Source organism: Lissotriton helveticus, chromosome 3_2 (assembly GCF_964261635.1).
Source record: "Lissotriton helveticus chromosome 3_2, aLisHel1.1, whole genome shotgun sequence".
Taxonomy (NCBI): domain Eukaryota; kingdom Metazoa; phylum Chordata; class Amphibia; order Caudata; family Salamandridae; genus Lissotriton; species Lissotriton helveticus.
Genome location: NC_136062.1, coordinates 168,143,967 through 168,157,638, shown reverse-complemented (window position 1 = coordinate 168,157,638; position 13,672 = coordinate 168,143,967). Strand labels below are relative to the sequence as shown.

The 13,672-nt window shown below is 43.9% G+C and overlaps 1 protein-coding gene across 2 annotated transcripts in view; it reads left to right on the top strand.

Moving 5' to 3' along the window:
* Window positions 1–13,672, top strand: part of LOC144826531 (dual oxidase 1-like) — a 1,074,750-nt gene that overhangs the window by 452,155 nt on the left and 608,923 nt on the right. For both annotated transcript variants that reach the window (XM_078684961.1, XM_078684960.1), the window contains 3 exons: window positions 1,257–1,317; window positions 11,888–11,981; window positions 13,099–13,189. In XM_078684961.1, the coding sequence (XP_078541087.1) occupies window positions 1,257–1,317; window positions 11,888–11,981; window positions 13,099–13,189 (246 nt within the window). The remainder of the gene's footprint in view (window positions 1–1,256; window positions 1,318–11,887; window positions 11,982–13,098; window positions 13,190–13,672) is intronic.

The following is a 13,672-nucleotide window of genomic DNA, read 5'->3' as shown; positions in this document are numbered from 1 at the left end:
TGGTACTATTTTGAACCTTAAACTTTAAAAATTCCTAACTATGTTTCTACCGATTGGATTTTTGACATTTTGGTGTGGTCTTATTTATTGACTTTTACTCTGGAATTTTTCTTTTGCTGTGTTTCATCCTGGCAAGGATTGCATTTATTATTTGATAGAGGCCTCCTCCCCTGCCAACTTTTACCCAATTTCTTACAGAGAACTTTGACAAGCCTTCCTGCAAAACATGTGGTTTGCTCACATTTATTTCTCTGTGTAGTATAGGAGTGCGTTGCAGTTGTTCCTATGACAGCTTTTGGTTTGCAGTCCAGCACTGGGAAGGATTCAAGCTGTACTTCACAGATGTTATACTTGGGATATCAACATGTTGAAGAAGATGGAGGTATAGAGAGAAGGCAAAGAAAAATGTCATTTTTGTTTGGCTGGTGGTGCTCTCTAAAGATGACATACATATCTGTGGGTTATCATTCAAGAGAGACTGGCTCTTCCTGCATCACTTTAATAATTGCAAGCATGAGACTGGCATGGCATGAAAATAGAAAAAGAGATCCCTGAGGCCAAATTACAGAGACCACAGAAGATGTGACCTTGTTTAATTGCTACACAGATGCCTCCTGCTAGGGCTGGTAATGCCACATGGTTGAGGTGAGTCATCTTCTTCTCTGAGATCAAGAAACACTTTATCAACTAAGAGAGTTCTTTGAGCCATCGAACAGTCATTAACTTCAAAAGTGGATCTAGTACCAAACCCTTAAAGATCCTGCTTCCAGGATGATTGTGCAAGGGTAGATCCCTTCACTTTTGGTGCCAGGTAATACAAAAGCCATTTCTGCTGACCTCCCCTGACCAGTGATACTTATGAAATATTTGCACTTGCTCTCTGTATCCCTGTATCCTTTTTTATTGATACTGATCATATGTTCTCCCTCTTAAAACTACTTGTACTTATAATTGCTTTTGTGAATTGGCTCCAAAGTATCTAAGAAAATGTTGACCTTTGTACAAAAAAGCATATTTTACATGCCTCATGTTAGTATAGCAAAAGGGATTCAGTGTGGAAGATTTAGCCATGCAAAAAATAAGTGAAGCTCTTCGTTAAAAAGAGAACACCAGGAAGTGAAGAAATGGCATACCAATAATACAATTAAAAAAACATCACAGAGCTGACCTGAGAGTTGCCATCCTCCATTTACATCTGCCTAAAACTAATGGTGTTTTTAGCTTATGTGATGATTTGTGCTTCTTATCTTTTGCAGAATATTGTACTCTACGAATGGTTGCCCATGCTTCTTAATAAGACAATTTCAGAATACAAAGGTAAGTCCACTTTGGCCCATGTGTGTTCTATAATTTGACATACTTTTCTTTGTACATTATAGACAGCTTTGCACTAATATTCTCTATGTACACAGTATAGACTTGGGCACACCATGGATACAATTTTAGGCAAGTGTAGAAATGGAAAAATAATGCTTGGTGCAAGAACAAGAATGTTGTTGCGTTTTTTTCTGATTTCCAGTCTTAGGCTCCGATTTAATTGTTGGCGGTCATGCCGTTTTATATCAGGGCATTAGGAAAAGTATTCTGTTGCCCTGGCGGAGGTCATGACCATCAAATATAGTCATCTCCATTGGGTCAATAGACATTTCTATCATTCACAGAGGCAGCCCTCAGGGCAGTTCCTGTGAATGCATTGGAACCTTGCCCTATGGCTCCATTAAACAAGACTGAGCCGCACGTTAGAGTTTCCAAAGTTTTTTTATTTTCAAATACAAAAACCCACAGTGAGAGTTATTTCCCATAGTAAGGTGAGCACATTTTGTTTTGAACTGCCCCTTGCTGCCAGGGTTTGCCTGACGGTGACAGGCAGTAAAAAATGGCTTTATGCATTCCCATCCTAATTGGGTGGATGGACATATAGCCAATTCTCCGACAACCCCTAGTCCATCAGGCCATTAAAGAGGTATGGCCACGGTGGAGAAGAAGTAGTCTCTGCAGTGGTTAAACTATGGTCCGCCCGCTTTTAAAATCATTGGGCGGACCATCATGTTGGCGGTAAGCACACTCAGCAGTATGCTTACAGCTAACATTTAAATTAGGCCCTTAGTCTGACTATTCTTCATGGCCAGATTTCGGACCGCAAGCCCTCCCCTTACATCTGGGAGGCCCCTTGCATTAATTGCAGCATGCACTTAAGTAATCCTTGACTATCATTATTAGAATATTTGCGTAATCCATGTGTGGTGGTCACATCATTGAGATGTGACCCAAAACAGCAACCATATATGTTTTTCACACTGGTCACGTTCTGAGATGGTGCATTTATTCCTTGTCCTATAAAAAAAACATAATTTCTCTCTCACAAATTTACCCTCACCAAGGGTAGTGATATTTTCAGAGGGGAGGAATCTTGGTGATTATTCATTTAGAGGGAGTAACATACACAGATCGGATTTACCATGTCTATTTCTGCAAGTTTGCACCCAGCATTCAATCCAGATTATTCCAGCATTCAAAACAGGTGAAATATTCAGGTGGAATACCACTAAACAGTGCTATTCTTGCTAAACCCATAATTCCAGTGGGTCGGTAACTCCTGTTACTGGACCATTCAAAATGTATGGCCTCTCGTAATGAGGCTCTTATTGTTTTTATTGCCTTTCTTACCAACCCTAAGGACTGATTTTAATCTGTAATTAGTCTTTCCATAGCAACCAGTGTCCTTTATTTCAAACAAGGAATTAACAGCAAACCTATTGTGTCCATTTACAGGATATATTTATTTATTTTTATTTGCAAAGTTTTAAATACGGCAAACATGACTTATGAGAGTATCAGAGCGCTTAACAGGTGATCAAAAGGAAGAAACACGAAAACAAACAACATTATCCAGAGCGGTACAGATTGTGGAGGGTCACAAACCGAGATAAGATACCTCTATAGGTCGAAGCCAATGAGACAATAGACAAGGTCCAACATTCAAATACTAATCTTCAATCAATCAGAGTACTTGCAAAGCGCACTACTTACCCGTGAGGGTACCAAGGCGCTGAGGGGAGGGGGGCGGGGTGCTGCTACTGCTCAAAGAGCCAGGTCTTGAGGAGTCTTCTGAAGGCGAGTAGGTCTTGGGTCTGCCGTATGTGGGTAGGGAGTGTGTTCCAGGTCTTGGCGGTGAGGTAGGAGAAGGATCTGCCACCAGAGATCGTTTGTTGGATGCGGGGGATAGCGGCGAGGGCGAGGCTGGAGGAGCAGAGCTGGCGGGTGAGGGTGTGGAAGCTGAGTATGCTGTTCAGGTAGGCTGGTCCGGCATTGTGGAGTGCTTTGTGTGCGCGGGTGAGGAGCTTTAAGGAGATCCTCTTGTCAACGGGGAGCCAGTGTAGGTCTCTCAGGCGGGGAGTGATGTGGCTGTGGCGGGGAACGTTGAAGATCAGTCCGGCGGATGCGTTTTGGATGTGTTGTAGTCATTGTAGGTGTTTGGCTGGGATTCCTGCGTAGAGTGCATTGCCGTAGTCCAGTCTGCTGCTGACAAGGGCCTGTGTCACCGTTCTTCTTGTTTCGGTCGGGATCCACTTGTAGATCCTGTGGAGCATGCGGAGGGTGTTGTAGCAGGAGGAGGAGACGGCGTTGACCTGTTTAGACATGGAGAGGGAGGAGACGAGGATGAATCCTAGATTGCGTGCATGGTCGGTGGGTTTTGGTGCTGTTCCCAGTGTGGTCGGCCACCAGGAGTCATCCCAGGCTGACGGGGTGGGTCCGAGGATGAGGACCTCCGTCTTGTCCGAGTTCAGCTTCAGACGGCTGCTCCTCATCCAATCAGCGACGGCCTTCATTCCCTCGTGGAGGTTGGTTTTGGCGGTGAGCGGGTCCTTGGTGAGGGAGAGGATGAGTTGGGTGTCGCCAGCGTAGGAGATGATGTTGAAGTTATGATGGCGGGCCACGTGTGTGAGGGGGGCCATGTAGACTTTGAAGAGCGTTGGGCTGAGGGATGAGCCCTGGGGGACGCCACAGACGATGTCGGTGGCTTAGGATCGGAAGGGTGGGAGGTGGACGCTCTGGGTTTCTGCCGGAGAGGAAGGAGGTGGTCCAGTCAAGAGCCTTCTCTTGGATTCCGGCTTCTAGGAGGCGTGTCTTTAGAGTGCGATGGCAGACCGTGTCGAAGGCGGCTGACAGGTCCAGGAGGATGAGTGCTGATGTTTCGCCGTTGTCTAGTTGGCGCCTGATGTCGTCTATGGTGGAGATGAGGGCTGTCTTGGTGCTGTGGTATCGTCTGAATCCGGACTGGGACGGGTCCAAGATGTTGTTGTCTTTGAGGTGGCGGGCCAGTTGCATGTTGACAATTTTCCCGATGACCTTTGCTGGGAACGGGAGCAGGGAGATGGGCCGGAAGTTCTTGAGGTTCTTGGGGTCCGCTTTGGGCTTCTTGAGGAGGGAGTTGATTTCGGCATGCTTCCAACTGTTTCGAAGGAGATGTTGATGACCTTCCGTAGTTGGGGTGCGATGGCTGCGTCTGCTTTATTGAATACGTGGTGTGGGCACGGGTCCGACGGAGATCCTGTGTGAATGGAGTTCATGACCTTGCGTGTCTCGTCGTCGTTGACGTTGGACCAGGAGGTCAGGCGGTTGGCACTGGTGGTGTTCACAGGGGAGTCTGGCCTAGTCGGGGCGGTCGTGGTGTTGAAGCTGTCATGGATGTCAGCGATCTTGCGGTGGAAGAAGATGGCTAGTGAGTCGCACAGTTCTTGTGAGGGCGGGATGTCGTTGGCGCTGGGGTTGGAGAGTTCCTTTACGATGCTGAAGAGCTCTTTCCTGTTGTTTGTGTTGTTAGAGCAGACATTTGTTCAAAAGCAATATTTTAGCTAGTTTTTTTAAGCATACCATTGAGAGGATTATCTGATTTCAGGTGGTAGGGAGTTCCAAATTCTAGGGGCAATACCCGAGAAGGCTCTGTGAAAATTTTCTTTTTCTGGAATTTCTTTGTTTTTGGCAACAAGATGCTGGTGCTTCTAGAAGAGCTGCATCCACCAGATATATCTAGCTTTTTTGGCAAGTACCTTGGGGCGTTTAAAACACAATACCCTCCCTGAGCACAACCATTACAAAATTGTATTTCAGTGTCAGTAAATGAATTCTTCTTCTTATCTGTGTTTACATATTGTTTACTTGTTTACTTGGGTTTGCAGCCCTGAAGAAATCAAAGATGCTTGATGTAGCATGACGAAACACACGTTAGCTGCGATTGATGTGGTTTATGTTGGGTGAATACGCTCCATTGAATGTGTTGCATATACGGACAAGGACACTGTAACCGATTGAAGAAAACTTGATTTGTAAAAAGAAGAATACATTTAACATGTGTTTCGTCATGCTACATCAAGCATCTTTGACTTCTTCAGGGCTGCAAACCCAAGTAAACAAGTAAAAAATATGTAAACATAGATAAGAAGAATAACTCGTGCTCGGGGAGGGTATTGTGTTTTAAGTGCTATCTGCATTTGCGGGTAGAGGTAGGTTTGAGAGGTCACCAACTCTACTTCCCCTTGGAACACCGTCTAGTTGAAAATCTGATACTGTGACCTAGATGTACAGTAGAACGCCCATTCGCCTACCTGGTTACCTAACAATCAGTTTGTAACTCGGGGCGTTGTAGTGTAAGGCTTTATGGGTCATGCAGGCAATTGTTAACTTAATCCTTGCCTTATATGGGAGCCAACTTGGAGGTTTTTGATCTGGAGTGATGTGTTTGTTTCTTTTTCTTCCTGTGATGAGCCTGGCAGCAGAGTTAAGAGAGGACCCTTAGAGAAGCCAACTTGAATCTAGGAAGGCCACATAAAGTTGCACTTCTATAGTCCAGCCTGGCTATAACTAGGGATTGAACCACTGCCTGGAAGTCGTCATGGCGTTTTAATTTCCTCAAGATGTTAGTTTGGTAGTTTGCGCCGTTGGTGTTAGTACCGATGCGCTCCTGCATGTTTAGGTGCTTGTCAGGTGTTATTCTCAGAGATCTCATGAAATCTATATAGTGTGGTGAGCCGTTAAGAGCAGTAAGATGCTTTATCCATAATTCGATCTTGGGATACTGTTTGGGTGGAATGACAGAGTTTCAGCTAGAGGATCCATGAATAAGTTGAAGAGAGTAGGACCCCTGTGGTACCCCTGACATGACTGGTGTAGCATTGGACAGAGATTAACCTTGCTTTTTTGAGTTCTGTTGAGGAGGAACAGGGTGAACCAATTTTGGACAGATGCTGATAGCCCCATCTTTTGTTCGAGTAAGTCTAGGAGGCTCATGTTTAACCGTATTGAAAGCTGAGAAAAGGTCTAGGAGGATTAGAAGGCAGGATTCGCTAGGATTCAGCATTTTTATATATTTAATTATATATCCCTAGATCAGGAGATGGTCGGGTAGCTAGATCTTTCCTAGACTGAGTTTTCAGTCCAACTTTGAGGAAATGTAGCAACAACAGATTTACTTTGATTTATTTACAGCAAATTAAACTAATAATATCTTGGCCTTGTTAAAGGGAGACATCTGCTACAAAGATGGTACGTTTTGTGTGAAGTATCAAAGAGATACATGTTAGTATTATTCTATGGCTGATAGTCTTTAGCAAAAATGTGATTGTGAAGCCTGAAAGAAGAATAAATTAGATTTTAGGATGGTACTTAATGCTGCCATGGGTGGATGAAAACCAGCATACTATCAACACTAATTAGCAAAATCAGCAAAATTAATTTAAAGGACGATGGAAAAATGATCTGGAAACAGAGAGATCATCTGATTATCTACAATGAAAAACTACCCCCTTTAGTTCTTTAAAATCTCATTCTTTTTCTGTTCCTATATGCTCTTGAGAGAATATCTAGATTTGTAGGGAAAATAGGGAAAGTAGTTTCTAGTATTTGGAAAGACTTACTGTACCACATACCTTTTCTGACAGCATGCTGGGTTATTCTCTCTGGAACGTTTAAAAAATATAGCTCTCTCTTAAGTCGAGCTTTTGAGACCTGTTTTATCCTCTTTGTGGGCTTACAGTCCGCCCACTGCTTTTCATTTGTTTGTTTCAGTGTCCTTTAAAAATCTTTGCTTGCTAATGGTCAGTCCTTCCTCTTTGACCCAACTTTTTAGGTCTCGCCTAGGCAGCGCGCATGCGCTATATAGGCAAAAAGACCTTTTGGAATTGCTTTGGCTTTTCAGCCAAAAACGTGCACGCATTCCATTTCCTTCAATGGCAACGCGTGCACGTGTGGTGATTCACTTGTGGGAGCGGGCAGTGCCATATGTTAGCAATTATAACGGCGCCAGCCCCTCGCTCCCGCAAGTGAATCGCACAGGCCTCCTCCTCTTTCCCCTCCCCCTGCTGCCACAGGTGCCTGTCCTTGTTATTTATTTCTTCTATTATAGGGAGACTGAATGATTAAGGTTTTAGCCGCACACCATGCCTCTGTAATCACAGCAGCAACGAACCCCCAAAGAGGCCGGAAGTGCCCGTAATCATCAGATGTCTTTGAGGCCAGCCCCTAACTCCAACCGTGAAATTTTACCCCTGGGATGACAACTCTCCTCTTTGCAACAAGGGCATCCTCGAGACCATTTGATGTGTCTTGACCATCATTGGCGGTCCCGCCAAGAATCCATCTACAGTTGCCTGCATCTTGCACTGACCCTGGCAGTCTGTCTTTGAAAGTCCGGTTCACTGCAAGACCGCCTTGCAAAAACAATGATGCGCATGTGCAAAGCTACGGCCTGTGACTGGAATTTTGGCTGAAAACACGCAAGGGCGAGTGTGCGGTGTGCATTTTATTCATACGAGGCTGTCCTTACTACCACACATTAAAGTGGATTTTCTGCCATATTCTTCTCACTTTCACAATGGTGTTGTTTGAGGTAAAACTGCGTTCCAAAGTGCTTACTTCTTAGACTATACTTCAGGGACGGAGAAGGGTTGGGGGAAGGGCGGATAGGGTGGGGGGATTGTTGGGGAGTACAGGGGCTAATCCCCCACTGGGATTGCCAGCTCGCCACTTAAGCTCCTCTTTGATCGATGGCGCGGATTTCAGATGTGGACGACATCTTTGTTGCTGCCAACTTGACATTTGCCGGTGGCATTTTTTTCGTGGGAAAGGGAACAAAGGCTCGCGTTGGAGAGACTAGCAGGGCTCCTATTAATATCCAAGATAATGAAAGACTTGTGGCGGCCCGGGAGACGTCAGACCGTGCCTACAGTGTCCCTCGCTCCATCAACAAGCATTGGCATAGCCAATAGGTCTCGCTTTCGGGACCTTATAAGTGTTTACCCATGCAACAGTTGATGTTGTTGCACCAAGGCTATTATGCTGCATAACTAAATACTTATAAGGTCCCAACAGCGAGACCTATTGGCTATGCTAATGCTTGTTGTCTTTGTTTCCTTGCACGGAGCATGGACCAAGAACTGTATCTTTATGCTTTGGTTATTTATCTGTTTTTTTGGGAACTATGTTTTATTTCTTTCCTGCTCATGTTATACTATGGGTGTATGTTCAGCTTTGACGCCTGTATTTTATTGCATCTTCGCTCTTGCCCCCTTCTCTTGTTGTTACTGCAATCCTTCCCTCACCTCCTGCTCTAAGGCTTGTTCCCCCTTTACTTGTTCATTTTCTTTTCAACATTAACACAGATGCTGGACTCTAACTCACTTCTGTGGTGTGAAGCGCAGCTAAGAGCCGCCAGGTTAATGACAACATCTGCAACTACGCATCCACCTTCTGGTCCCAGGCATAGTCTCTACCCAGTAGTGCTGCAGCCGTAGATCCCAATGTAATTCAGGCATTTGGATGACTTTGTGGGCTTGTGCGTGATCGATCAACGAGGTTCCACGCCTTTCTTCACTATTTCATTGTATGAGCAGCTGAAATGTGGTTAGTTGGATATGTGTGTCTCGCATGCCCAACATGTGTCCTTCTACTCCTCCACAAGGCAATCCACTGGACAGCTTATGATATACCTCGGGATGGTGTGATTGGGTTTTGAAAGTGCTTTACTTATCTGTAGCTCAGCAGTGCAAGTGTACCACACCTGTAATTTAAAAGATTGTATGGTATCTGGTAGTACTGCCTGTGGCGTATGCTTTGTGAGACCTAGGGCTAGGACTAAAGGGTATATAGAGTTTTGCATATGTTTTTCTCCCTGTAAAGTTGCAATTAAATCCCATAATATTTTGCACAAATATATTAAATGATAGCACTTCAAAAGGAGCCATTTTTCGTCAATTTCCATGCGCCAACAGTTTCTTTAAAATCTGACCATATTGAAGCACCCTTGCCCCTTCCCCTTTCTCCTAAACATCTTCTAGCCACGGGCCTCAGCTGTGGAGAAAGAATGTTCTAAGATGTTCCAAACTCTGCTTCAGCTGAGAGCAAATTTATGTAACACTGCACAAGCGCAGTTCAATAGTGATCTGCAATTTACTACTGCCCACTGCAATACCATTTTATTTATTTATTTGCATTGTGGTTGTACTAGTAGACCGCTGCAAATGTTTCTACCCTGGTCGGTCCATGGAGAGGCAACGCAGAATTCCCTACACCAGTCTACAGTTTGCACAATTTAATAAATGCTGCATGAAGAGTTTAATGGACAATGGAAGGTAGATGGAGGTGACTCTCCCCCCAGCCCTTCGCTCGGCCAGGGCCACCCACCTATTCCCAGCGCATGTCACCGGCCACCACAGTAGCCCTGGCCATTTCACACAAATGTTTTCACGAAACTTTCTACAGCAGCACGAGCTGGTACTGAGGCAGGTCGGATGTCGTGGGTACATGGCAGTGTGGCAAGGAGGAGGCATCGCCCAGCAGCAGCACAACTCCCAGCAAAGGAGATCAACCGAAAGAAGGTGATTAATCTCACATTACTACTCCAAAGTAATGTTCAGAATAGAGAATCCGTCAGGGAGGAGAACAGCCTGCCAGCTGCCCTCGCGTCTTGAAGGTTCACTGGACCGAGTGCTGTTGCGGCCCCTCTGGCAGCCACCAAAGCCTCTGTCGCTACTTAGACCCTGGGTGCCCCGGCAGGAGGAGTAGCGATGCACAACAGTGATCGCCTGGTACAGGAACTGGATAGCCTGTGCCCCTGTACTCCTCCTGCTCTGTTCTCGAGGTGAGTCTCACCCCCTCCCTAATGGTTTCCAGCCTCAGGAATGAGTGTGTGTAATTGGTCTCTTGCCCTGTGTTTACAGAAATGTCTGCAGGCAAAGACAGTTGTGTTTGTTTCTGTCACTGGAGCATATTGTTCTTTCATTGAGTGGGTAGCAAGCTGCTTTCCTGACAAGCTTTAAATCACGTGCTTCTAGGGGAAAATGGGATTCTCTCCATACTGAATTGTCTACCACAGTAGCCACACCTGTGCGATGTAAACCTAACTGATCTGAGTTCTTGGGCTAAAATCGACTTAGGGTCTGTTATTTACATCTGTAAAAAAGTGTCAAGTACTAATATCAAATAATAGCACAACATTGTTGCTGCTTTTGTCCCCTGACAGACCAGTGACCTGACAGGATTTCCTGGCAGGATGTATTACAGAATAAGATTGCACAGGACATACTAGGGAAAATTGATTTGCCTCATAATAAAAGTAGTACAAAGTTTTATTGCTCCTTGCAAAATTCAATGAACTGGGAAAATAGTGATAAGTCTAGACAAATCTATCAGAAGTTGAATTTGAGACAATGTAAGTAGCACACATTTCTCTGCAGCAAATGCACAACACATCAAACTACTTTAACTACACGTGTAAGATTCTGAAATCTTTGGGAATGCGGCCTTGTCTCGTCACTTTACACTGGGAGCATGGTTCTACTAAATTATCCTCAAAGAAAAGTGTCACTGTAACCATTAGATCACATAATATACATGGGGTTCGCCCAACACACCCTCCACTGTCTGGGCAGCAAATATCAACCCAAAAAACAGTGATGTGAAGGAACAAATACACCCAAAGTATTCATAGGGTATATTCAATTACCCCTATGCAGTGGTACCTAGTCCCATCTCATTAATGTATATTTTTAGACAAAGTGGCATATAATGTTGATATGTGACTTTGTCTAAAAATATATATTAATTTTAATGAATTAATATTAATGTGGTCCAGTCTCATACCCCTCTTCTCACTGAAGTGTCTTTCTCTCTTACCTCAGTTTGCCAGGTACGGTATCTCTCATTCACTCTTGCCTCTCTGCAGCTGCACCCTGTCTCTCTGTTCCCATCCCTCTCAGCAGCATTTGTTGTCCGTGTATCAGCCTCTCATGCCTCCCTTCACTGCCTGTGATGTCTCTCCTTCTCCCTTGAAGCCTGTCACTATCTCTGCGTACATCCACTTCCTCTTCCCTTGCTAGCCTGTCTCGCCCACCCCATCCCGCTTCAAATTAATGCTCCGTGACACGGCACCAGCGCTAGATGCGTCATAGTATTTTATTTTTAACTGTATTTTGAGACGTAGCACTTTCACATTTGTGATACGTGCTTGATTTTAATAGGTCATCTCCAGTGACACCACAAGCCGATTGTCTCATCTTTGTTTCATGAATCAGTGCTGCTTGACAAAGAAACGTGTATTTACAGTTTCGGCTTTCCTCTAACTTATTCCTTTTCATTTTAAAAGGTGAGAATCAGATTGAGTAAGTAGACGCGGCGGGCATTTTGAAATACTATCTGTAGAAGATGATTCTATTTCTTTTTGTTTCCTTAATTATACTGTACTTTTGTGCCTTTATGGTTTTGATTGTGATTCGGGTTCCTGCAGCCTTACTGAAATCTGTCTGTTCTTGATTTGCATCAATTCAACAAAAGGCATGGATTGGTCTTGTACACCAGGTGGAATGGAATGATAATAATGGCTTTTTCCCCGCAGGTTACAATCCTCATATTGACCCTAGTCTTTCTCACGAATTCCTGGCTGCAGTCCAGTTCAGTGCCACCATGGTGCCCCCCGGAATTTACATGAGGTACAAAGGTTTCTTGTCCATATACTTAACTTCATTATCTGAACGTCTGACCACTTCTGTTGTATGATCATTTCTGTTGACACTCCCCAATTACTGTCATAGGCGGAGCTGGGCACCACCTAGAACTGCGAGATCCTTTAAGTATTGGTGCGAGGCTAGGTTGCATATTTTTATTTTAAGGAAAAATGTTCTGAAAATAAGTTTACCTAGAATAATAATAGAAAATGACATAGGACTAGAGGTGATGTATAAACAAGAACACCACGTTTACGTGGCATGAGTTTTGAATTAGAAATATGAGTTCGCAGACTATATACCCTCAATGCAATGATGGGGTCAGAAGTGTTCAGTGAGTTGGAGAGAGGCACTGGGAGTTGTTGACATAGGTAAACCAAGTCGGTCCCTAAGATCAAAGCTTTGGATGTTTATTACTTTTGATCACCATGGGATTTTACATCGAACCCCAGAGGAAGGCTTCCCTAAGGTTTAACAGGTATGATCGCCTACATGTGAATTGGATATCTTAGGTGTTTCTAGTTTTGTGAACATCGTATTGTATTATTTAAAATATTTCTGTAAAAGTCATAATCTTTAATCCTGGAGTGACCAACACCAGTTCCCAAAGTAAAGAACATAGAGGTAGTTAGGGGAGACACACAAAGACACTACAGGTCTCAAATGTAGAGCTGGTTTCTTCCACCTTCAACAGCCAGGAAAGTATTCTTCGCTTTACACAGATAGTCCAGGGCATGGTACCGCTGGTGTTGTCAAGAGTGAATCATCATCTCCTGGGTATACTACCTAAGAACCCGCACTGTGTGCAAAATGCCACTGTATGTGCTCTGATTCATCTAATGTGCTTGGTCCATGTGCTCGACCATTAAGGTCTTGTCCTAACAAGAGTTCTTCCTTGATTGCTGCACTAACAAAGAAACACCAAGAATAGATGGCTTTCAGGTAACATAAACAGAAAGTTAAATGGACCATAGCAGTGTCAATTCTCATAATTATGCTGTTTTTTAGTGTGAATGAGAGTGATGCAGGTTCGATCTTCTCCAAATCAGCTATCCTGATTTAAGTCACAAGCATAATTTTACTTTCGTGATGTTTTATTCAGAAATAGGTTTTGCCATTTTCGAAACATCACCAACAGAGATGAGAGCTTCTCACCGGCCATCCGAGTCTGCAATAGCTACTGGAACAGAGAGGTAAAGGGGAAACCCATGAATGACTGAACTTTTAGCACTGCACAGACAATATGTAAACAACAATGTAAAGAAAAGGGCTACTGATCATATTATGTATGCATGTACAGTCACAACTATATTATGTCACTTTTGAACAACATCAGCCATTGTCCGCGCCTACTTCACTGTGGTTACGCAGAGGGGTAAACAAAGGGAGCAGCAGAACTGGTCATTATATGCAGATCTTACTAGGTAGAGTCTTTATAGACAATTACTAAACCAAAACGTAAATCCTTGTGTTTCTCTTTTAGATGGAAGATCAATTTAATTTAATTCACTTTTGACAACTTGTAGCCAGTAAACTTTGAGGGCAATATGTAGCACTTTGAGGAAAATAACTTTGCCCATTTCATAAATAAACCCTTCAAGTACCCATATCTTATATCAGTCATAAACAGACACTCGGAAGATGATGAGGAGTTCCTTATAGCAATGATACCTACC